The following is a 24,265-nucleotide window of genomic DNA, read 5'->3' on the forward strand; positions in this document are numbered from 1 at the left end:
AGCGACCTGCCCTTCCCATCCTCTTTCCAGCTCCCTTCTCTGCTGAGAGCCACTTTCGTCGCTCAATAAAAATCTTTGCATTCACCAGCCTTCAGGTGTCCATATGACCTCATTCTTCTTGGGCACTGGACAAGAGTGCGGGATACACCAAGTGCAGGTCTCAAAAGAGGCTGCCACACTGGCCCTTTGCTCTCACTGGTGGAGGGCGGCCGCCACATGCAATGAGGCAAAGGGACCACTGAGCTGATAGCACTCTGCTGTCCTCAGATGGTGGAGTTAAGAGAGCACTGTAACATACTCTCTGGGGTTTTGGGGTCACAGGCACTCCCATCTGGATGCTGCTGCAGGCCTGCATGGAGTTTGCTCCTGCTGGCGCCAAAGCAGCCAGCCAGTTCCTACGCACATTTGCTCATGTGCTCCTTCCCACAAGGAGTTGAGCGTGGCAGCCGGAGTAAATGGGGCACCCCTATTGCAAGTCCCACAAAGGGGTCAAGGAAAAATCCTGCATCAATTTCCAAATTATTTTCCTTATAGGGTTTAGAAGGAACTTTCTTATTATGCTGGCTCAGCACAACTCATTGCTGTGAATATTCTGTTTCATGGGAAAGTGGCCTTTTTCAAAGTTCAGTTTGATTATGTGGCACTTAGCATGAGTGAGTTCATTTAGGTTTGGTCAGGTCTGCTGGGAACTAGAGCAGAAGCTTAGTCCAAATAATGGCCTTCCATAAATTCTGTTTGACAAAGACAATGCCTTTTTTTTTTCTCATTTATTTCCCCCTTTTTCTACCTTTGGAAGCCAGATATTTAAGATTGGACATTCAAAAGCAACTGCATATTTGTGGGAATATAGAAAGTCACCAAACGTGCCTGAGACATAGGCTCAGATAAGATGTGAGAAGACCTTGAGTTTACATCTCAGGCTGATATCACACAGAGGGTAATACTCCACTGAAAAAAAAAAAATTAAAAACAGCAAACAAAAACAAACAAAAGAAAACCAAAAAGGAGAAAAATCTGTTTTTCAGAGTCACCAAATTATAAAATCCAAATATGCAGTTTTCAATGAAAACTTATAATAAAAGACATAAAAAGAAACTAGAAAGTGTAGCCTATTCAAAGGTAAAAGAAATAGACTGAAACCATCCCTGAGGAAGTTCAGAAAAACACTTTAATAAAACAGCTGTCTTAAAGATGCTCAAAGAGCTAAAGGAAGATGTGGACAAAGTCTTAGAAATATGTATGGAAATATCAATGAGATATCAAAAAAACAAAGCAGAACAAAAAAGAAATTCTCTAACTGAAAATTATAACAGGAATAGAAAATTCACTAGAGGAATTTTCAAGCAGACTAGAGCAGGCAGAAGAAATAATCAACAAACTTGAATGTAGGAGAAATGAATTATTGCCTCTGGGGAAAAGAAAGGAAAAAAACGGAAGAAAAGTGAACAGAGCCCAAGGAACTTGAGGGACTACATCAGGTGGACAAGCACATATGTTGTGGAAATTGCAGAAATGGAAGAGAGAAACAGAGAAAGGGAGAAAGAGATTATGTCAAGAAATAATGGCCGAAAACTTTGATGTAGTATGTGAATCCACAAATCTAAAAAGTTCAACTAACTCCAAGTTGGATAAACTCAGAGACCTACACAAAAATGCATTATAATCAGTCAAAAGCCAAAGACAAAAAATCTTAAAAGCAGCAAAAAAACAAATAATTCATCCAATACAATTCTGAATTCTCAATAAAATGACCAACAGATTTGTCATTAAAAACCTTGGAAACCAGAAAGTAGTGGGTTGGTATATTCAAAGTGTTGAAAGAAAAATAAGTGTCAACCCAGAATTCTATGTCAGGCAAAACTGTCCTTCAAAAATGAGGGAGAAATTAAGACATTCCTGGATAAACAAAAACTGAGGGCATTCACTACCATTAGATATGCCCTGAAATAAATGCCAAAGGTAATACTTGAGGTTAAGGTGAAAGAACAAAAGACAGTAACTTGAAGACACATAAAGGAATAAAGATCTCTGGGAAAGATAAATATCTGGTTAGTTGTAAAGTCAGTATTATTGTAACTTTAGTTTGCAAGGCCAATTTTTATTTCCACATGATTTAAAAGACAAATGCATAAAAAAATCATTAATCTATGTTTTGGAGTATACAATGTATAAAGATAAATTAGTGAAATCAAAGATAAAATTAGTGAAAGGTGGTGGAGCAGGAGCCATATAAGAGCGGAGTGTTTCCATGTAATTGAAGTTAAAAAGGCATAATTTCAAATTACGGCATGCCATGGCATGAAATGGAGTAGAGTGGGGAGAAAAGACGTGGGAAATCTTATTTAATCAGTATGACAAACAGTAAGTAGATTGGCAGCTTTGAAAAAGATAAGCTTGGTGTCTTGAACTTTCAACCAAGGCATGGGTTGAAATCAGAAAGCTTCTATCATGGCCTCCAAGGAACTTCTTATCTCTGCTGCTAGGCTGTAAGTGGCTGAGGATACTTATTCTTCAAAATTCACCTAATCATCCCTCACTGTCTCCAGGCATATAAAAAGAGATAAATTATAAGACAGAGTATTTGTATGGACTTACAATGTGTTCCCATAGTTTGCTTAGTGTTGCAAGGGTAAAAATAGTAATTATACAATGCAGAAATCAGACAGCACCTTGAACAAGTGAACAAAATAAACGTTGTCAATGATGGGCAAATAGACATTGTATACCTTCAGATATGATACCCTGAGAAGAACGTATCAAATATATGGTATTCCAGCTAGGAATGCACAAATGAATCTAACAATAAGGAAGAATTGAACAAGCCCAGAATGAAGAACGTTCTATTTAAAAGAAAATGAAGTGAAACTACATTCTCCAAAAATATCAAAGTCATAAAAGCCAAAAAAAAGGGGGGTGCTGTGGAAATGATCTAGACCAAAAAACACTAAAGGAAAAGTGAATGCAATACCTGATCCAAGACTGGACTCCACTAGAGGAGGAAATGCTGTAAAAGACATTATTGGTCAATTAAAATATTGGAATAGAGATGTTAGATTGGTGAAACGATTTTATTAAGGTTAAATTTACTGAAATTGATAATTATATCGTGGCTATGTAGAATACCCATTTTCGGCTGGCCACAGTTGTTCATACCTGTAATCCCAGTACTTTGGGAGGCCAAGGCGGGTGGGTCACTTGAGGCCAGGTTGAGACCAACCTGGCCAACATGGCAAAACCCCATCTCTATAAAACACAAAAATTAGCTGGGTGTGGTGGTAGATGTCTGTACTCCCAGATATTTGGGAGGCTGAGGCAGGAGAATCACATTAACCCAGGAAGTGCAGGTTGCAGTGAGCCAAGATCATGCCACTGCACTCCAGCCTGGGTGAGAGAGTAAGATTCTGTCTCAAAAAAATAAACAAACAACAAACAAACTATATATATATATATCTGGTTAGTTGTAAAGCCAGTATTATTATAACTTTAGTTTGCAAGGCCAATTTTTATTTCCACATGATTTAAAAGACAAATGCATAAAATCATTAATTTGTGTTTTGGAGTATACAATGTATAAAGATAAATTAGTGAAATCAAAGATAAAATTAGTGAAAGGTAGTGGAGCAGGAGCCATATAAGAGTCATATATATATATATAAATATATATAAATATATATATAACAATTTTCTTATAAAATATACGCTGAAATGTTTAGGAGTAAAGAGCTATGATGTATAAAATTTATTCTCAAATTATTCAGTATAAATATTATACATACATACATATTTATGGAGAGAGAGAGAGAGAGAGCCTTTGCACAAATAATAAAGCAAATGAAATTAAATGGTAATAATAAGTGAATTCAGGGAAAGGATATATATTTGTTTGTTTGCTAGGGCTACCATAACAAAATAGTATGAACTAGGTGGCTTACACAATATAAATTTTTTGTCTATGTTCTGCAGGGTAGAAGTCTGAGATCAAGGCACTGGCAAGGAAGATTCCTTCTGAAGGCTGTGGGAGAGAATCTGTTCCATGCTTCTTTCCTAGCAGTCTTTGGGGTTCCTTGACTTACAGACATGTCACATTGATTTCTCTTTATATTCACATGGCATTTGGCCTGTCTCTGTGTCCAAATTTCCCCTTTGAAAAAGGACACATCAGATTAGGGCCCAGACTAATGACTTCAACTCAAACATCTGTTTAATTCTGCAAAAATCCTATTTCCGAATAAGTTTACATTCAGAGATACGATGGGTTTAGACTTCAACCTGTCTGCTCTGAGGCGGACATGATTAAATTCATAACAAGTATATATTTTTTATACAATTTTTATTCATGGAGATTTACTGTAAGTTTGAAATTATTTCCAAGTAAAATGTTTTGTTTTGTTTGTTTTTTTTTAAAAAAGTAAAAGAAATTCCTGTATAGCCCAGCGAGCAAAGTATAAAACCTATTCCAGGAAGAGGTACAGGTATGCCAAGTGAGTTGCAGGATTCTGCTAACCTGTATTAATAGGGCCCTTGGAATTGACAATAAGGGTATTGATCAAATGGGACAAATTATAAAATTAGGGCCAAATTTATCAGTATGAGTGCATTTTCCAGGAATTCCAGATTTGATATGTCCAGTAGCAATCTAGGAACTGTTTTTTGTTTGTTTGAGACAAGGTCTTGCTCTATTACCCAGGCTAGAGTGCAGTTGCATGATTATAGCTCACTGCAACCTTGAACTCCCAGGCAAGCCTCCTCCCTCAGCCTCCCAAGTAACTGGGCTTACAAGTGCATGCTACTGTATCTAGCTAATTTAAAATTTTTTTTTTTTGTAGAGATGGGTCTTGCTATGTTGCCCAGGCTGCTTTCAAACTCCTGGCCTCAAGCAGTCCTTCCACTTTGGCCTCCCAAAGTGCTGAGATTACAGGCATGAGACACCATGCCCAGTCATGAAACTGCTTTTCACATGGTCATGCTTTTGTTCTCAAACTCTTTGGGCTTACAGTGTGATTCTCCTATTAGACCTTTGCAGAGGTTCCACACAGCACCCCTACTTGTCACAAACACTATGAATTCTATTGAATGTGTTACAATAATTGCAGATCTCTCTCTTGCCTTGATTCTGAAATGAGTATTGAGTACAAATGGCTCCAAGCCAGGCTGAAACATGGCCTAGACTCAGATGCTGGAATTTTCCTAGCATACTTTACAGAAACGAGTATGGTGGCTGTGCTAGTCAGTTCTCACACTGCTATAAAGAAATGCCCGAGACTGGGTAATTTATAAAAGAGGTTTAATTGACTCACAGTTCCACAAGCCTGGGGAGGCCTCAGGAAACTTACAATCACGGCGGAAGGGGAAGCAGGCATGTCTTACAAGGTAGCAGGAGAGAGAGAGAGAGAGAGAGAGTAGGAGGAACTGTCAAACACCTATAAAACCATCAGATCTTGTGAGAACACACTCATCATGAGAACAGCATGGGGGAAACTGACCCCACAATCCAATCACCTCCTGCCAGGTCCCTCCTTTGACACATGGGGATTACGGAACTTGCAATTTGAGGTGAGGTTTGGGTGGGGACACGGAGCCAAACCATATCCGTGGCTTAATGAGATGGAAATGTTGGAGGGAATTCATTATCTGCAGTCTGCTCAGCCAAACCCTACCATACACACCAGGAGGGCCCAGAAATGTATTACTGAAGGAAGCATCAACATCCATAAAAGTTTTTATGTTGGCTATCCTCTACGGGCCAGAGATGCTGGCACGAGATACTGCAATAGAACTGGGCTTCCTGATTTCAATGGGATAAATAGGATTCCTGCACAGTAGAAGTCAGGTGGCAGCATTTGAGCATCAGAGGCAATAACCCTAATAGGTCACAGGGATACAGTGGCAACTAGAGCATTTTGGCTCTCAGAGTTGGCAGCAGTAGCTAATGGATCATAAAGGTCCTAGGAATACAATAGATGGGCAACCTACCGATTTATGACTTGATTTAAAACATCAGAGAAAGTCAAAGCCAAGTGAGCAGAAATCTGACTTGAGTGACCTCTGTGGGAAGAACCCGATTCCCAGACTGAAGTCAGTTCATACATCCAGACTTCCTTAGCCGAGGTGGAGGTTAGATTCCTTTTAGGAAGGACTCTGCAACTCAATCACAATTTCATACCATACATCATCCTCAAAGCCTTCCACAGAGGGACCTCCAGCCATTTAACATGGTGACTGGCCATTAAAGGAATGGAAAACCCAGGCATCCTGGTGTTATTAGATACTGACTCTGAATTACTTTTGACCACATTCACCTACTGGTCAGGTGATAAGTGTGTTTTGGTCCAAGCCCATCTGTCAGTGGGTCCGATGATACTCACAGGAAATTATCCTGTGATTGTTTCCCCACAGATACATTTCACAACCAGCAAAAAGAATCCTCGCATCCGTTCCCTGACTAATAAAATAGGAGCTTGTATTAGTCCATTTTTACACTGCTGGAAAGAACTGCCCAAGAGTGGGTAACTTACAAAAGAAAGAGGTTTAATTGACTCACAGTCCTGGTTCTATTGAATTGGAAGTGAAACTGCCTCCTGAGCATCTGGGCTTCCTTTTTCTTGTTTGTTTGTTTGTTTTTTTGTTTGAGACGGAGTCTTGCTCTGTTGCCCAGGCTGGAGTGCAGTGGTGCAATCTCAGCTCACTGCAACCTCCGCCTCCTGGGTTCAAGCGATTCTCCTGCCTCAGCCTCCCAAGTACCTGGGACTACAGGTGTTTGCCACCATGTGTGGCTAATTTTTTGTATTTTTAGTAGAGATGGGGTTTCTCCGTGCTAGCCAGGATAGTCTTGATCTCCTGACCTCATGATCTGCCTGCCTCAGTCTCCCAAAGTGCTGGGATTACAGGCGTAAGCCACCGCGCCTGGCCCTGGGCTTCTTATACTATGGAACTAACAGGTGCAAAAGAAAGGGGTTACTTTATTGGTCAGACGATTGATCCCGATAACTAAGGGGAAATAGCTGCTGTTACATGAGCGATGCAGGAGGGACTATATCTGGAACATAAGAGGATTCATGGAAGCACCTCACGTCTGTCCAGTAATAACTATCATCTTCGTTTGGGCTTCCTAGAAGTGCCTGAGACAGGGATCTGGGAGCACATGATTTATTGAGAAAATGCTTGTCAAGAAAAACCTACAAAGCAGGGAAGAAGAGTAGAGAAGAGGAAAGAGCCGAGCATGTGTGTGGTCTCAGATCCAGCCTTGGCCCCATCCACCAGAGAGGACTTTGAAATACAAATTACGTCACACATTTGCCCCCTTTGAAGCAGGGTCACTAATCTTTTTACTGTGTATCACCCCCTTGGGAGTGGCTAACTCGTCCAGGAAGCTAAGGGCAGGTCTCTACAGAAGGGAGCAGTTGTGAGCAGTTGGCAGTCAATACTGACAGCAGTAGAGAGTGGTTGTACTGCCCAGCAAAGGCGATCTGAGCAGGGCACACGACATCTACTGTAGTCAATGGGAAACAGCAGTAATCCAACGCAAACACATACTCTACTGGAAGGTACCAGGAGAAATAGACACTATAGAGTAGTGATAACTGATAACAGATTCTCTAAGGAAGCCAAGGGTATGAGATTAGAAGCACAGGTGAGGATTTTGGCCTTGAACAAAAGGGACTCTTTATCCCTTGAAACTAGACAGGATGAAATTGGTATAAAATTAGAGGCTTTATGTAAATTTGTAGGCAAAGGGTCAAGACATTTAAAATTCACCTAAATTTTTAGGCTAAATTGCCAGCCTACTATCAATAAGTGTCAGGCATGTTTTAGGGGCTGGGAAAGTCACAGCATAAAAGACAGGTCAGGTCCATGTCCTGATGGAGTTAACTGTCTGGTAAACCGTCAGTTATGAAACAGCATAAGGACTGGGGAACAGAGGAGGGTGGGGGCAGAATAGGTTTCCCTGAGAAGCCTTATCTGAAACTCAGTTAGCCCATGAGGCCAGCAGGGGGCAGTGTTCTAGGCAGGACAGAGGTGATATTAGCAAATAGTACACATGAATGTGTGTTAATGACAAAGAATATACTACATTGAAGAACTGAAAATTTCTGGGTAGAGGCTCCTAGCAAATGATGGGGCAGAGAGCTAGCTGCAAACCCCATGGAAGCACAATTGGAAACTATTAAAAGGATTTTAAGAATACATATACCGGCCGGGTGTATTGGCTCATGCCTGTAATCCCAGCACTTTGGGAGGCTGAGATGAGCGGATCACTTGAGGTCAGCAGTTCCAGAGCAGCCTGTCCAACATGGCAAAACTCCGTCTCTACTAAAAATACAAAAATTAGCCTGGTGTGGTGGTACAAGCCTGTAGTCCCAGATACTCGGGAGGCTGAGGCAGGAAAATTGCTTGAGACTGGGAGGCAGAGGTTGCAGTGAGCTGAGGTCACGCCACTGTAGTTCAGCCTGGGTGGCAGAGTGAGACTCCCTCTCAAAAAAAAAAAAAAAAAAAAAAAAAGAATACTTATCTGGGCCCATTGTGCTGGCTCATATCTGTAATCCCAGCACTTTGGGAGGCCTAGGCAGGAGGATTGCTTGAGCTTAGGAGTTCAAGACCACCAGCCTAGGCAACATTGTGAGACCCTATTGCTACAAAAAATAAAAAAAATTAGCCAAGTGTGGTGACACATGCCTGTAGTCCCAGCTACTTGGGAGGCTGAGGTGGGAGGATTGCTTGGGCCTGGAGGTTGAGCCATGATCATGCCACTACACTCCAGCCTGAATGACAGAGAAAGACACTGTTTAAAAACAAAACAAAACAAAACAAAACAAAAACACATATATGATCAGATGTACAGTCTTGAAAGATAAATAGCACTGTGGTGCTCAAACTTGGCAGTTTAAGGGCCAGGCACGGTGGGTCATACCTGTAATTCCAACAATTTGGGATGCTGAGGAGGGTGAATGGCTTGAGGCCAGGAGTTTGAGACCAGCCTGGCCAACACGGCAAAAATTTGTCTGTACTAAAAACACAATAATTAGCTGGGCATGGTGGCGTGCACCTGTAATCTCAACTACTCGGTAGGCTGAGGCCCAATAATGACTTGAACCGGTGATGAGGCGGTTGCAGTGAGCTGAGATTGTGCCACTGCACTCCAGCCTGGACGAGACAGCAAGACTCTGTCTCAAAAAAAAAAAAAAAAAAAAAAGGTGGATACAGTGGCAGGATAAGAAGGCAAAGACGTGAACATATTGAATGTCTGAGCACAGAGTTTAGCATGAGTGGGAGAGGAATAAGCCCAACGGGTGGCAGACACACTCAGAGGAAAATGCAGGTGTCAAGGGATAGAGACCCATGAAGGTAAAATCAGGGAGAAGGGAAAGGAGGAAATTATTAAAAAGAACCAAGGAGAGAGTCGAGGGCAGGGAAGTTAAGAAGTTATGTGAGGAAACTTGGAGTTTGAAGATTTTGACGTGGAAGGTGAAAAGCAATGTAGAGTTTAATCCAAATCACTGAACTGAGCTCATGGAAATTGAAGCCGGGTGCTGGATGGAGGGCATTTTACGTGACTTAGAAGTTGTCAAGGGCTGGCACGGTGGTTCACGCCTGTAATCCCAGCACTTTGGAAGGCCAAGGCAGGTAGATCACGAGGTCAGCAGCTCAAGACCAGCCTGACCAACATGGTGAAATCCTGACTCTACCAAAAATACAAAAAAAAAAAAAAATTAGCTGGGCATGGTGGCGGGCACCTGTAATCCCAGTGACTTGGGAGGCTGAGGCAGAAGAATCACTTGAAACGGGAAGGCGGAGGATGCAGTGAGCTGAGATTGCACCACTGTACTCTAGCTGGGGCAATAAGAGCAAAACTCCATCTCAAAAAAAAAAAAAGGAAAAAAAAAAAAAAGAGTTGTCATGGAGAAGAACATGAGCTAGGTGCCTCGAGTCTCCAGTGAGTCAAGATCACAGCAAGGAGGCCAAAAGATGTAAACTCACTTGCTATGGTACCTCCCTTCCGTACTTTGAGATGCCAGCATGACACTGTAGGAGAAATGTTTAGCTGGTGACCATTCAAAATCAAGAAGCTGACCACAAAACAACCACAAACCTGACATTGTATTCTGGCAAAAAGTCTGGAGGCCCTCTCAAGGTTGGCATCTAAAATACATACAGAAGCTGGGCGCAGTGGCTCAACGCCTGTAATCCCAGCACGTTGGGAGGCTGAAGCAGGAGGATCACTTGAGCCCAGGAGTTCAAGACCAGTCTGGGCAACATAGGGAGACTCTGTCTCTAAAAAAAATTTTTAAATTAGCCAGATGTGATGGCACATACCTGTAGTCCCAGCTACCCCAGAGGTTGAGGCAGGAGGATGGCTTGAGCCTTGGAGGTCAAGGTTGCAGTGATCCATGATCGAGCCCCTACAGTCAGTGGCAGCCTGGATTTCAGAGCGAGACTCTGTCTCAAAAACAAACAAACGAACGAAAACAGAATTTCCTTATATAGCCTCTAAATTTAAAGCCTTAATTTACAATTGTTATTCCACAGAACACTAGGCTCAGGAACAAGTGTGGAGTTTTTTTATTTTTGGTAAAGACCAAAATCAGAAAGTTTAATGACCAAATCAGTCGTTTTTACCATTTAAAAATTCTTACACTTCATAATTAACATCAATGAAATAATTTTTAAAATTCAAGCTAGCAAACTGCTTTGATGCTCTACACTTTATAAGATCAAAATTATCCTGCTCTCTGTTTAAATCCAATTTTCTAACTTCTTCTATTCTACAAGGCCCAAATAATGGTATCACTGAGTAATCCTGGCCTATAATCATACAGTTACGCTATTCTGTGCATAATTAGGGGATATTAAACAGTGCTTTGAAGCCCAACCCAGTGGCTCATGCCTGTAATTTCAGCACTTTGGGAGCCGGAGGCGGGCGGATCACCTGGGGTCAGGAGTTCCAGACCAGCCAAGTCAACAGGGTGAAACCCCATCTCTACTAAAAATACAAAAATTAGCCGGGCTTGCGCGTGGTGGCGGACGCTTGTAATTCCTGCTACTCAAGAGGCTGAAGCAGGAGAATCTCTTAAATGGGAGAATCTCTTAGGTGTTTTTCATCTCTTAGATGGAAAACAAATCTGGAGTTTTGGTGAAAAAAACATTGATTCTGGCTGGAGGAGATAATTATAATAATAGCGTAGTTATCTTTCTGTGGGTTTCACGTCCAGAACACTTCAAACATTTAAAAACCCTTGCTGGGTCAGGGATTTAGTCATCTTTGCAGCTCTCACGGACGGCACCGACCAAAGAGCTTTCCAAGTACTTCATTGCTCTATAAACGTTTGTTGGAGAAACCGGCGAATAAAGATGAAATAATAAAACGTGGACGGATTTCGGAAAGAGAAGGAACTCCCGAGCTGATGCTTTGCACGATCACCCTCACCAGCCCCAGGAGTTTTCGCGTAAATCGAAGCCCGGGGAGTGAGTCGCAGGCAGCGCCCCCCCGGGAAGGCGTTTCAGGCCGGCCCGTGTGGTGAGTGCTGTCCGCCGCCTCCCCCACACTCTCTGCTGTTCCTCTCAAACTTCTTCCCAGCCTTCCACGCCGCGGGGACGCCCAGGGACCGCCCATCCCCCGGGACCGCCCGTCTCCCCGCCCCCGCCCCCGCCCCGCCCCCGCCCCCGCTCCCGCCCCCGCTCCCGCTCCCGCCCCCGCCCCCGCCAAACTGAGCAAGCCCCAGAGAGGATGGAAATGGCGAAGTTGCCTAGCGCTTGCCCGCTCCCGCGCATGCTCCCTGACTTCACCAGGATCACGCTGCAGCCCGCAGGAATGAAAATCCACTTCTCCGCATTTTGGAGGTGACCTGTAAGCGGTTCAAATGCTCTGGCTTCTCAGAAGAGGAGGGGACCGGGCGGTAACGGGGAGCCAAGGGGAGGCGACGGCTCGTAAAACCCGGAAAAGCTTTCCCGAGCCACTCTGCGGGCCTCTGAGCGCCTCCAGACATGCGCAGTAGCCTCCCCCGCGGTGGCGGCAGTGGATGCCGTGGCGGCTGAGTGTCCAGAGCCGGACGTTCCGGCCGCTTCGGGCTGGCGGCTGGAGAGCGCCCGCGTCATGTCGGCCCAGGGGGACTGCGAGTTCCTGGTGCAGCGAGCCCGGGAGTTGGTGCCGCAGGACCTGTGGGCAGCCAAGGCGTGGCTGATCACGGCCCGCAGCCTCTACCCCGCAGACTTTAACATCCAGGTGAGGTCCCGGCAGTGCATGCGGCCGCCCTGCGGGGAGGTGCGCGTTCCGGCTGCCCGGGCCCAGAGCTGCGCCTGCCTGGAGGCAGCCGCCTCCTGCCCGGCCCCCTCTTTTCTCCCCTCCCCCTCCATCTTCTCTCCCCTCCCATCCTACACCTTGCTCCTACACCTTTCACCCGCCTTGCTCCTACACCTTCCAGGAGCCCTCTCCCCAGCCCTTGAGAGACGGCCGACCCCGCTTGAGGTCGGGTGCGCTTGGGTCCCTGGGGCCCTGCTTGCCATCTGGCCTAGACAGCACATGATCGCCACTAGCAAAAGGCCATTCGCTCGTTCATTCATCATAATGGCAGCAGTTTGTTCAGTGCCAGCGACTTTGGAAACATTATTCCACTTAATCCTGGGAGCCTGAGATTGCAAGTGAACCCCAGGGTCCCACTCTAAGCCGAATGACAAGGCTGCCATATATGTGGCGGTGTGTCACCAGGCGGAGCTTCACTCGCAGGGCCTCCCTTCCCGCGGGAGGGCCAATAAGAGATGCTGGATGAGCTGGGAGCCTTCCAGTCAGGGGTGAATGACCAGGGTACCTGATGTGTGTTGCAGTATGAGATGTACACCATCGAACGGAATGCAGAGAGGACCGCCACCGCCGGGAGGCTGCTGTACGACATGTGAGTGGGACGCTTGTCATCACTTTTATTGCACTGCATCTCTCCATGAGGTTTTGTTTCTGTCTGCAGAAGTGGGAGTTGGGGGAAGATCTTCAAGTTCATCTACATCTTCGATACCTAAAGCAAACCTAGTAAGGAGTCCAGGTCTGCCATAAATTGCTGACATGGCTTTTGCAGAAGAGTTTAATTGTTATTCTTATGTTTTATCCTTGTTAAAACTTCTGTTCCATAATTTATTCTAGAAAGAATATGTGCTCATTGCAAAAATTCAAACACTACTTCTTATAGAGATAAAAAAGTGAAAGTGCCTCCTAAACTCAACCAGAATTAAGTTGTGTAGGCAGTCTATCTATACATATATACATAATACATAAATAGGTTTTTGGGGGGAAGAGGTGACAAAAGTGAGACCATACGACCCTTGCTCTGCAGCATGCTTCCTTTACTCACTGTAATGGATCCCTTCCCATATCAGTATGTGGAGATCCACTTCATTCCTTTTCATGCCTATGTAGTATTTCATAGCCACTCTTTTAGACTTGGTAGACATTTAAATAGATAGTTTTAAATTATTTGAAATTGTGTTCAGTGTGTCAACAATTTTGTAGTCATATTTTGGTGTTTTTCTGTGGAATAGATTCTAAGACATTTTCATAGTTAAAGGTTATGCGCATTTGAAAGTTTGATACACTATGAAATTACTCTCCAAAACGGGTGATCCCAATCTACATTACCACCAATGGTATATAAAGAATGTGTTTTCCCATGCCCTTCCCAACATTGGATATTATTAGTCTCCTTTTAGTTCCTACCACTGTGATAGGAGAAAATGGTATCTTGCTATTTTTTAAAAAAATATGTACTACTCGTACTAAGATTCAGTATTGTTTCAACTGTTTTCTTTGGCTGTGTGTATTCTGTGATTTGCCTTTGCCTATTTTTTCTTTCGAATAGTTTGTTTTATTCTTGTTGACTTTTAGGATTTCTTTCTATATTATGGTTACTTGTCTTTTCACCTATAAATCCCACTAAAAACTTATGTGAGTACTCTCATTTTTATAAATCAAGTAATTCTTATTTTTACATTTTTATTTTGGTTTGTTTTGGCACGTCTAAGCATTCACTTGGAATAAAGGAAACTTTTTCACCAAACGCTAATGTTTTTTCTTTTGGATACTGTATAGACTTTGACATTTTAATTTAATGTATTTATTTTAAAAATAGGTTTGTGAATTTCCCAGACCAGCCGGTGGTGTGGAGAGAAATCAGCATTATTACATCAGCATTAAGGAATGATTCACAGGACAAACAAACCCAATTCTTAAGAAGTAAGAATAATGGTGTATAAGTTACCATTTCTGGAATACCAAATCATAGATAGTAATTTCACACACAAAAAAGTCACACCTGGGGTATTGATAACCATATGTATGTTTTATTCTTGGCAACCAAAGTCTATAATAATGTCACTCAGTTCCTTGATTTGCTTAGAACCCTTTAAGCTTCTTTAAAGGATATGGATTTGTCAGTGAGACAAGGAATTAATTGTATATATTTTTAACAGGTTTTACAGTAACCAGATAGCAGCTATAGATTAACCAGCTCTCCACAAAACAGGAGAGAAGCTTTTAGTAATTTAGAAGCTTCCTCTTTAAACTTCTCCATGTTGCTGTCGTCAATCAAAGATTTCAAATTCTGCGTAAAATAGAAGTAGATGTTTAGGTCATTTCAGCTTCAAAAAGCACATGCTCTCTATCTCAGCCTGCAACAGGCATTCTTGTGACCATTCACATACGTCATTGTTTTTTGAATTTGATCAGTCTTCCAAATATTTTACCATTATTCAGCAAACATCCTGTGCCAGATACTATTGGCCCCAAAAGGCTGCCAGGTTGTAGGTAAAACTTAACCACATTGATTTCACATGTAGTGTTTACTGTTCTGTAGATGAAAATGCCTTACTCAGCACTTTTGCTGCAGTCTTTGCTGTCCGCAAGAAACTTTTAACAGTGAAATATGTTTCGTACAGGTTTATTTGAAACTCTGCCTGGTCGGGTCCAGTGTGAAATGTTACTAAAGGTCACGGAACAATGCTTCAACACGTTAGAACGATCAGAAATGTTGCTTCTACTTCTGAGGCGCTTCCCTGAAACGGTGGTGCAACATGGGGTGAGATTTTATTCTTCCCCTTCTCTTAATATAAAATTCAATGGGTCATCAACAGATTCATCGGTATGGTGAGGAGCTACAAAGCATAAGTTTCTGAAGAGCACTGGTGAAGATTGAACTGAAATAAAAGGTTCTTTGTTAGTAAAGCTAAACGGACATTCTTTTTACCAAATTTTATAAGTTTCCAGGAGAAGCTGTTTTATCAGAAAAGTTACCAAGCTCTGATGGTACTATTTATTTGCAATCCGTATGGTAAAAAGTAATCTTTTTCCATTGTATTCTACAATGTGCTTTTGAATTTAGGGTACAGTTTGTAGTCTTTTAACAGATGCGTTTTTCCTGTGCTTCTGCCCTATGGAGACTGTTTTCATTCTATTCCTGCCCTTCATCTATAATAATTATTGAGTGCTACTGGCAGGCATGGGTAAGTGCTAGGTATCGCCTATCTTCCTAAACCCCCTGAAGTAAATAGTATCCCACTTTACAGATGACGAAACTGAGCATTTCATGTTTTAGTAACTTCCCATAGCCAGTGAGGTGTCAGGAGTCAAACCATTCATTCGATTGGTTCATACTCTGTGGCTTATTCTTTCCCATGCCGTTTTTCTGGCATCTGGCCCTGGTTAATCATTTCCATACCTGCTTGTGTTAGTCTGCGAGGGTTGCCATAACAAAGTACCACAAACTGGGTAGCTTAAAACAACAGAAAGGCTCTCACAATTCTGGAAGCTAGAAGTGTAAAAGCCAGGTGTTGGCAGAGCCATGTTTCCTCTGAAGGCTCTGGGGAAGGCTCTTGCTTTGCCTCTCCCTGGCTTCTGATGGTTGTCAGTGCTCTTTGGCATTCCCTGGCTGGCAGCTGCATCACTCCTCCAACTTCTCCTCCATCATCACATGATCTTTCTTTTGTGCCTGTGTCTTTACATGGCCTTTTTTTGTTTTTTGTTTGTCTGTCTGTTTGTTTTTGAGGCAGAGTCTTGCTCTGTTGCCCAGGCAGCAGTGCAGTGGCATGGTCTTGGCTCACTGCAGCCTCTGCCTCCTGGGTTCAAGCAATTCTCATGCCTCAGCCTCCTGAGTAGCTGGGATTACAGATGTGTGTACATGGCCGTGTTATAAGGACGCTAGTCACTGGATTGAGGGCCTTTCTAATTCACTATGACCTCATCTTAATTAATTATTTCTACAAGGGCACTTTTTTTTTTTTTTTTTTTTTTTGAGATGGAGTCTTGCTCTGTCGCCCAGGCTGGAGTGCAGTGGCCGGATCTCAGCTCACTGCAAGCTCCGTCTCCCGGGTTTACGCCATTCTCCTGCCTCAGCCTCCAGAGTAGCTGGGACTATAGGCACCCGCCACCACGCCCGGCTAGTTTTTATTTTCTATTTTTTTAGTAGAGCCGGGGTTTTACTGTGTTAGCCAGGATGGTCTTGATCTCCTGACCTCGTGATCCACCCGTCTCGGCCTCCCAAAGTGCTGGGATTACAGGCTTGAGCCACCGCACCCAGCCAAGGGCACTTTTTTTAAAAAAAGTTAAGATATATATGAGGTCACATTCTGAGTTTCTGGGGGGATATGAATTTGGGAGACACTGTTCAGCCCAGCACACTTTCTGGTCATAACTGTGACCTTTAACCTTCTGTGTGATGTTACCTTTTGCACTTTTCCACTCCTATGAGGCATCCCTGTGTGGTCACAAGGAAGCTGATACCAATGTCTTGGTGGATTTGGGTAAGGGACTATCTACTATGCTAGGGCATCAGCAATGGAAAGGTAGCCTTAAAACTCTGACCTTTCTGCCCAGTCTACACCAGACTGTATGACTGGCTACTCCTGAGAACTTATCTTGAACATGATACGTTTTGTCTATATTGATACATCTTCATGTAGAGAATAAACTCTAGTTTCTTTATTTCTTAGAAAATCTCTGCCTCCAGTTCCAGTGCTTCCTTTACATTTCTATAGACATTTTGTTAATTCTTGTTAATCGTTAATTAGAATTTTGATAATTCTGAAGAGAATAACCAAGACAGAGTGGTCAGATGTTCAGGTGAATTTGGCCTTCTAGGGTGTGTGGCTGGTGCATTCTTTTACTTTCTAGTCTTTAAAATGTGATTATTTGTTTCTCAGATAAGTTTGATTACACAAACTGTGATAAGCAAAAAAAAAAAAAAAAAAGAACCCATTACTTCATATAGTTCTGACAACTTACGCTGTAACACATTTAAATGATTAATTTTGAAATAGGTTGGCCTTGGGGAGGCACTGTTAGAGGCTGAAACTATTGAAGAACAAGAATCTCCTGTGAACTGCTTTAGAAAATTATTTGGTAAGGAAAATTATATTCTCTATTACTTCTATGGTAAGTTAATATGCTGGGGTAAGTGTTGGTTCAGGGATAAGCTCATATATGGAAGGCAAAGGAGCTCTATGTGTTATGGCATTTAAGTTCTTTTTTTAATTTAGAAAGCATTTTAGCTAGGCATGGTGGCTCATGCCTGTAATCCTAGCACTTAGGGAGGCTGAGGTGAGTGGATCATGAAGTCAAGAGATCGAGACCATCCTGGCCAACATGGTGAAACCCTGTCTCTACTAAAACTACAAAAATTAGCTGGGCGTGGTGTTGCATGCCTGTAGTCCCAGCTACTAGGCAGGCTGAGGCAGGAGAATTGCTTGAACCTGGGAGGTGGATGTTGCAGTAAGCCGAGATCATGCCACTGCACTCCAGCCTGGTGACAGAGCGAGACTCTGTCTCAAAAAAAAAAAAAAAAAAAAGCATTTTAAACAACTTCTAAACTTCCGTTATGTAAGATCTGATACCTCTGAAAGAATATGATAACTGTATATGTAAGTATAAAGCATAATAATAAAGAAGCATCTGAATTCAATGGAAGAACTGCACCCTCACCCACAGCGTAGAACTGCCCGTGTGTTTCCTCCCTGACTCCAGCTACTGGTGTCTCTCTGCACATTTTGAATACATGAGTCATCAGGGATTTTCCCCCTATATATTTTAGATACTACATCAAATGAACTCTCAAAGCTTTTGTATCTGTTGGAACTCTAGGGTAGATAACCTAATTAATTTATTTCTTCTTTTTCTCCTCCAACAGTTTGTGACGTCCTTCCTCTAATAATTAACAACCATGATGTTCGACTGCCTGCCAATTTATTATATAAGTACTTGAACAAAGCAGCTGAATTTTATATCAATTATGTCACTAGGTCTACTCAAACAGAAAATCAGCATCAAGGTAAGGAGGAATATCCTGTACTTTTATTTAAATAGGCTTTAGTAAAATTGCAAATTCAGAAACCCCTCAATGTTCTGATTATTCTCCTCTGGATACTTACCAGTTTGGGAGTGTTTCAAAAGATGGTATCTAGAAAAAAATACTAGAGTTAAAAGATGAGGCTTTTCTGGAAGCAGTGCCACCCCTTGATCAAAACAGTCTTCTGGCTGAGCTGTAACATTATTGCATGGAACATTATACACGTATCATGATGAAGTAGTGGAAATTACTTCTTGCTTATACCAGTGGCCTGTTGTCGGTCCTTGAGCAAAACATAAATGTGTTGGAATTCGGTGCTCTGTGCATTTTCATGGGGAGTCAGACTTTCTTCATCAGGTACCACGTCAACAATAAGTCATAATGTTAATTGTAGGTTCCTTTTTTCTTCCATCTCAGGTGCCCAGGATACATCTGATTTAATGTCACCTAGCAAACGTAGCTCTCAGAAGTATATAATAGAAGGGCTGACCGAAAAATCATCCCAGATCGTGGACCCTTGGGAGAGGTTGTTTAAGATTTTAAATGTTGTTGGAATGAGATGTGAATGGCAGATGGATAAAGGAAGACGGTAATAAATAGCTTATTTCCAGAATTGCCTATTGATTCATTTGGATCCTTATAAAAATGAAAACATGCTTTTTTAAAACTATATAATGCATAGGTATAGTTTTTGGGCAAATTTTGTGACACTCAATACTTATGCAAAAGAGGATGGTTTTTCATTTTATCAAAAGATTTCTGGCTGGGCACAGTGGCTCACACCTGTAATCCCAGTGCTTTGGGAGGCTGAGGTGGGCAGATCACTTGAGGTCAGGAGTTTGAGACCAGCCTGGCCAACATGATGAAACCCCATGTCTACTAAAAATACAAAAATTAGCCAGGCATGGTGGTGCGTGCCTGTAGTCCCAGCTACTTTGGAAGCTGAGGTGAGAGAATCACTTCGCCGGGAGGCGAAGGCTACGATAGGCCAAGATCACACCACTGCACTCCAGCCTGGGTGACAGAGTGAGACACTGTCTCCAAAAAAGAAAAAAAAAAAAAAACAGATTTCTTACTGAAATATGAACTCTTAAGACGATGTTGTGTTTGAACCTCTCCTTGCTACTTCAGAGAAAAACTACTTAGCATGTTTGTGTCATGAAATCTTGATCACTACCCTAATTCAGAAGGGAAAAGTTACCATTTATCTTGGACAATAAAGAATAGTTTTACATGCCTACAGCAACATTTGGTACATGTAATGGTACCACCAGAGCTTTCCTTTAGACTTTTTGCTGACCAGCCCAAAGTAATCGAGTAAGTTTCATCATTCCTTCTTTTTTAGAAGCTATGGAGATATTTTGCATAGAATGAAGGATCTCTGCAGATACATGAACAACTTTGATAGTGAAGCACATGCAAAATACAAAAACCAAGTGGTGTATTCCACCATGCTGGTCTTCTTTAAGAATGCGTTCCAATATGTCAACAGCATACAGCCGTCTCTCTTCCAAGGTTGGTTTGAAAATTTTACAGTGTCCAAAAAGCCGGTTCGTATTGTGGGGATGGTAAGGAAGATGAAAGTGCTTATCCACTATTGTTGGATCCGAATAACTGTGGGGCGGTACCAGTCCTTTTTATAGTTGGTGATTTGGTTTTGTTTAGTTTGGCTTAATTGGTAGTTTTTATGTAAGTATGTTTCATTAAAAGTTTCTATATCAAAGGGCATAATGGTACTGCACAACTAAATACAGATATCAAATGCCACTATTTTGAAAATAACGGCAGGCTGGGCATGGTGGCTCATGCCTGTAATCCCAGCACTTTGGGAGGTGAGGCCAGCGGATCACTTGAGGTCAGGAGTTTGAGACCAGCCTGGCCAATATGGTGAAACCCCATCTCTACTAAAAATACAAATATTAGCCGGGCATGATTGAGAGCACCTGTAATCCCAGCTACTTGGGAGGCTGAGGCAGGAGAATCGCCTGAACGCAGTAGGCAGAGGCTGCAGTGAGCTGAGGTCGCACCTTGCACTCCAGCCTGGGCGACAGAGCAAGACTCCATCTAAAAAAAAAAAAAAAAGAAAAAACCAGTAGATGTAACAACATATTTAAGTAGATTTCATGAAGACATCACAATAGGCAAAGATTTATTCAGTAAAATATCCATTTTATATATAGAGTGTATGCATAAATATACTGTAGAAAATTTGAAAACTGGAAATAAGAGTGAAATCACCCACAATCCTTCCAGTGTAATACAGCATTTGTTTTTATGTATTGCCTTATAATATCACATATATTTAGATTTTGTTTGGAATTTGTAACTATAATGTAAGTATAACTTGGTAGTCTGTTTATGGTACTTTAATGACTCATGATCATTATAAAAAATTTGCAGATACATAACAAATACAAAGAAGGAACTGTCACTTGTATTCCACTACTGACAGGAAGTCTTTAACAATTTGGTATACACTTTACAGTCTTTTTTTTCTGTGCATCTACTTGTTTGTTTACCTAATTGAGATCCCACTGAACATATTTTTAATGACTTTTGTCAAGACAGTTGAGTAAGCTTCTCCCTTGTTTTAAGTATCCTTTTCCTAGCTGCATTTTTAAATTATTTATTTAGTTAGTTTTTAAGTCTTGCTCTGTTGCCCAGGTTGGAGTGCAGCGGTGTGATCTCGGCTCACTGCAACCTCCGCCTCCCGGGTTCAAGCAATTCTCCTGCCTCAGCCTCCCGTGTAGCTGGGACTACAGGCGCTGCCACCATGCCTGGCTAATGTTTTGTATTTTTAGTGGAGACAGGGTTTCGCCATGTTGCCCAGGCTGGTTTCAAACTCCCGAGCTCAGGCAGTCCACCCACCTTAGGCTCCCAAAGTGCTGGGATTATAGGCATGAGCCACCGCGCCCGGCCTCCTTGCTGCGTTTGTAAGTGTTGGTGTTTTTCCCCATCATTAGGTCCTAATGCCCCGAGCCAAGTTCCACTGGTTCTTCTCGAAGATGTATCGAACGTGTATGGTGATGTAGAAATTGATCGTAATAAACACATCCATAAAAAGAGGAAACTAGCTGAAGGAAGAGAAAAAACCATGGTAAGGCTTTCAAATATACTTATTAACAGATTGGATGGGACGGTTTGCTAGAGATGAATCTTTGTAAAATATGGCTTTGGAGCTAAATCGATAAAGCTTGGGTTTTAAAATTGTATGATATATTAATAATTACTAAGTCAGTGGTTCTCCACTGGAGGTGATTTGCCCTTTAGGGGACATTTGGCAATGTCTGGAGACATTTTTGGTTGTCACAGGTTGGTGGGGAGGGGCCAGGGATGCTGCTGAGTACTTCACGGTGTACTGACCAAAAGGTCAGTGATGAGGTGGAGAACCCACGGTATACGTTCCTTACACATGTTTTGGCTGAATGGCATTGATTCCGTTTAAAAAACAAAACCAACATGGCATCAGACCTCTAGAGCAGGGTGCAGTGTGGGGTACTGGCCTCAGAATGGAAAGCTGTGAGGTGTGCAGGGCAGCAAGAACAGCCTGTGGGCAGATGCAGAAAAGATTACATGAAGGAGGTCAACACTGAAATCAGTGCTGAAAGATGAAGGGTTTTGTCAGTTGGAATTGGGAGGTAGATTTTGTTGGGAGGGAAAAGTTTGCACAAAGATGCAAGAAGCCCGCGAACGTAAAGAATCGTCAGTCCTCTAACCTGACCAAGCAGTGCCCCAAGACCGTCCCTGCCTCCCAGCCTCTGCCTGTCAAGGCTGTGCTCTGTGGTTACAGTGCTTTTCCCTCGGATCGATGCGCGGCTAGGTCCTTGTCACTTGGTCCCAGCCCAAACGAGTCTCCCTCTGAGGCTGCTCCTGAACACCCATCTGAAGTAGCTGTCCGGGTCTCTTTTTATTCCTCTGTTTTAATTCTCTGCGGCATCCTCCTTGCTATCTGTGTTTTCTTGTTTATTCACTGACTGGTTTACTTCTTCACTAGAGTACAAGCTCCGTGGGGCCTAGCATTTTCTCTGCCTTGTCCTGTACCATACCCCAGGCATCTGAGTAGTGCCTGGGCTGGAGCAGGTGTGTGGCGACCATCTGGTGAAGGAGGGAATTCCCATTGGTCCCTCCTGGGTTTGGCGTGCAGGCTAGGGGATGGCTGTTTAAACCTGGCCCAGCTGTTCTTCCTTCCGGTTTTTTTTTTGGCCTGTCAAGCACTCATCTAGCGAGCCCTGTGCTCATAACCCGGCCTTCCACCCAATGTGGGATTTCCATCCATTTTTGTTTTCATGGTCTTAACTGATTTCATCCTGATTTTCACTCTATCCCTGAGTCTGCCCCAACCTGATGTAGGTCCAGACCTTAAAGGCCCATGAGCTCAGCTCAGAGATACCTTGCTTTGCTCTCAGTGTTTTGTTTGTTTAAATAACCTAGCATTTAAAAATTAGAAACCAGGCTGGGTGCAGTGGCTCACGCCTGTAATCCCAGCACTTTGGGGGGCCAAGGTAGGAGGATCACCAGCCCAGGAGTTTAAGACCCACCTGGGCAATATAGTGAGACCCCATCTCTATAAAAAATGAAAAAAAAACTAGCTGGCTGGTGGCATGCCCCTGTCATCCCAACTGCTTCAGAGGCTGAGATGAGAAGACCCCTTGAGCTCAGGAGTTCAAGGTTCCAGTGAGTGATGACCACACGACGGCCCTCCAGCCCGAGCAACAGAGGGAGACCCTGTCTATAAAAATAAAATAAAAAAAAAAAATAGAAACCTAGCATTTCTCATAACAATCCAGATTCCTGACTTCCTTTTTGTAGTTAGGATATCTGATCACACTGGCCCCTGGTGGTAACCCACAACTGGAGTTGGGGGGCGGCCCACATCAGTTCTCCAGCCAGCTTACATCACAGGCACGTGTGACGTCACAAGTGGCTGGTGCTGGGACGGGCCTCTCCTGTGGGCATCTGTCCCCCACTTGGTGCATTCTTGCTTCAGAGAATACCCTCAGTGCTTCAGAGTGTACTTGCACATTTCAAAATCAGTTTCTCTAAATTTAAAAACATTTGGAACTCACTAGTCCCACCAAATCTGGGGTCCTTTAAAATTCCTGATCTTATGTTGAGGCAGGAATGTTTTCCGTAAGCTGCAGCACTAGCGCCATGCATGTTCGTGTATATTAGGTTGCCATTACTAGGCAAAGAACAGGCCCCTGATGAAACAGTACCTGGCAGATAGGGTTGTGGGGTTTTTTTTTGGTAGTGACAAGGTCTGTCTATGTTGCCCACATTGGTCTTGAATTCCTGGGCTCATGCAATCCTCCCACCTTGGCCTCCAAAATAGATGGGATTACAGGGGTGAACCGCACACCTGGCCTGGTAGATAGGTTTTGATTGGAAAGGGTGTGTTTTTCCTAATGCAAAAACATTACTTAGGGAAGATAAGAACATGGAGCAGAACGGTGGGGTAGGGTAAGGCTGCCAAGCACAGGGACTAGCAGGAAGATACCAAGCTCAGAAAGTGGAGAGAAAGGTGGGCAGCGGAGGGAGGGAATGACAGCTTCCTGCCTGTCTTACCTGAGATGAGCTTGAGGATTGAAGCTTTTAGTGACAATAGTTGAGCGTATTTTTAAACGATCTTAGTGGAGTAAAGATCTGCAGGAAAAATTTAATTTGGGTCATTAAATCAGTAAAATGACCTAGGTGGACTAAAAGATTCAGAAAATTCTTAGCAAAATAAAATTCAGTGGAGCTGTTTTACCTTTACATTTTTTTTTTTTTTTTTTGGCAAAGCATCTGACTCTACCCAGCGGTATTTCCAATAATTGCCTTGCTCTGTAGCCCTCTCTTTTCTGAGGGCTTTGTATTACTTGAGATGAAAAGCAAGAAAAGTAGAAATCTGTATTGTAAAATACAGAGGGCATTATTAGGTAAGTGCAGACAAACGTACTTTCTGACGAGGA

The 24,265-nt window shown here is 42.8% G+C and overlaps 1 protein-coding gene and 1 long non-coding RNA gene across 7 annotated transcripts in view; one reads left to right on the forward strand and one right to left on the reverse strand.

The window, feature by feature from the left end:
- Positions 1-10,311: 10,311 nt before the first annotated feature.
- LOC144330720 (uncharacterized) lies at positions 10,312-11,907 on the reverse strand. Its single transcript, XR_013397110.1, has 2 exons — positions 11,782-11,907; positions 10,312-10,434 (listed from the first exon to the last, which is right to left on the reverse strand). It is a non-coding gene; the product is annotated as an uncharacterized LOC144330720 (long non-coding RNA).
- A 68-nt stretch (positions 11,908-11,975) lies between these two features.
- The window catches only part of INTS10 (integrator complex subunit 10), a 35,283-nt gene continuing 22,993 nt past the window's right edge, over positions 11,976-24,265 (forward strand). For 5 of the 6 annotated variants that reach the window (XR_013396826.1, XR_013396827.1, XM_015144876.3 and 2 more), the window contains exons 1-9: positions 11,976-12,217; positions 12,817-12,884; positions 14,109-14,212; positions 14,914-15,053; positions 17,290-17,371; positions 18,156-18,296; positions 18,732-18,903; positions 19,660-19,829; positions 21,278-21,411. Coding sequence is in view for 4 of the 6 variants with exons in the window: in XM_015144876.3 (XP_015000362.3) it covers positions 12,089-12,217; positions 12,817-12,884; positions 14,109-14,212; positions 14,914-15,053; positions 17,290-17,371; positions 18,156-18,296; positions 18,732-18,903; positions 19,660-19,829; positions 21,278-21,411 (1,140 nt within the window). In the remaining 2 variants the exon portion in view is untranslated. 6 annotated transcript variants of the gene reach the window in all.

Source organism: Macaca mulatta, chromosome 8, assembly GCF_049350105.2.
Source record: "Macaca mulatta isolate MMU2019108-1 chromosome 8, T2T-MMU8v2.0, whole genome shotgun sequence".
Taxonomy (NCBI): domain Eukaryota; kingdom Metazoa; phylum Chordata; class Mammalia; order Primates; family Cercopithecidae; genus Macaca; species Macaca mulatta.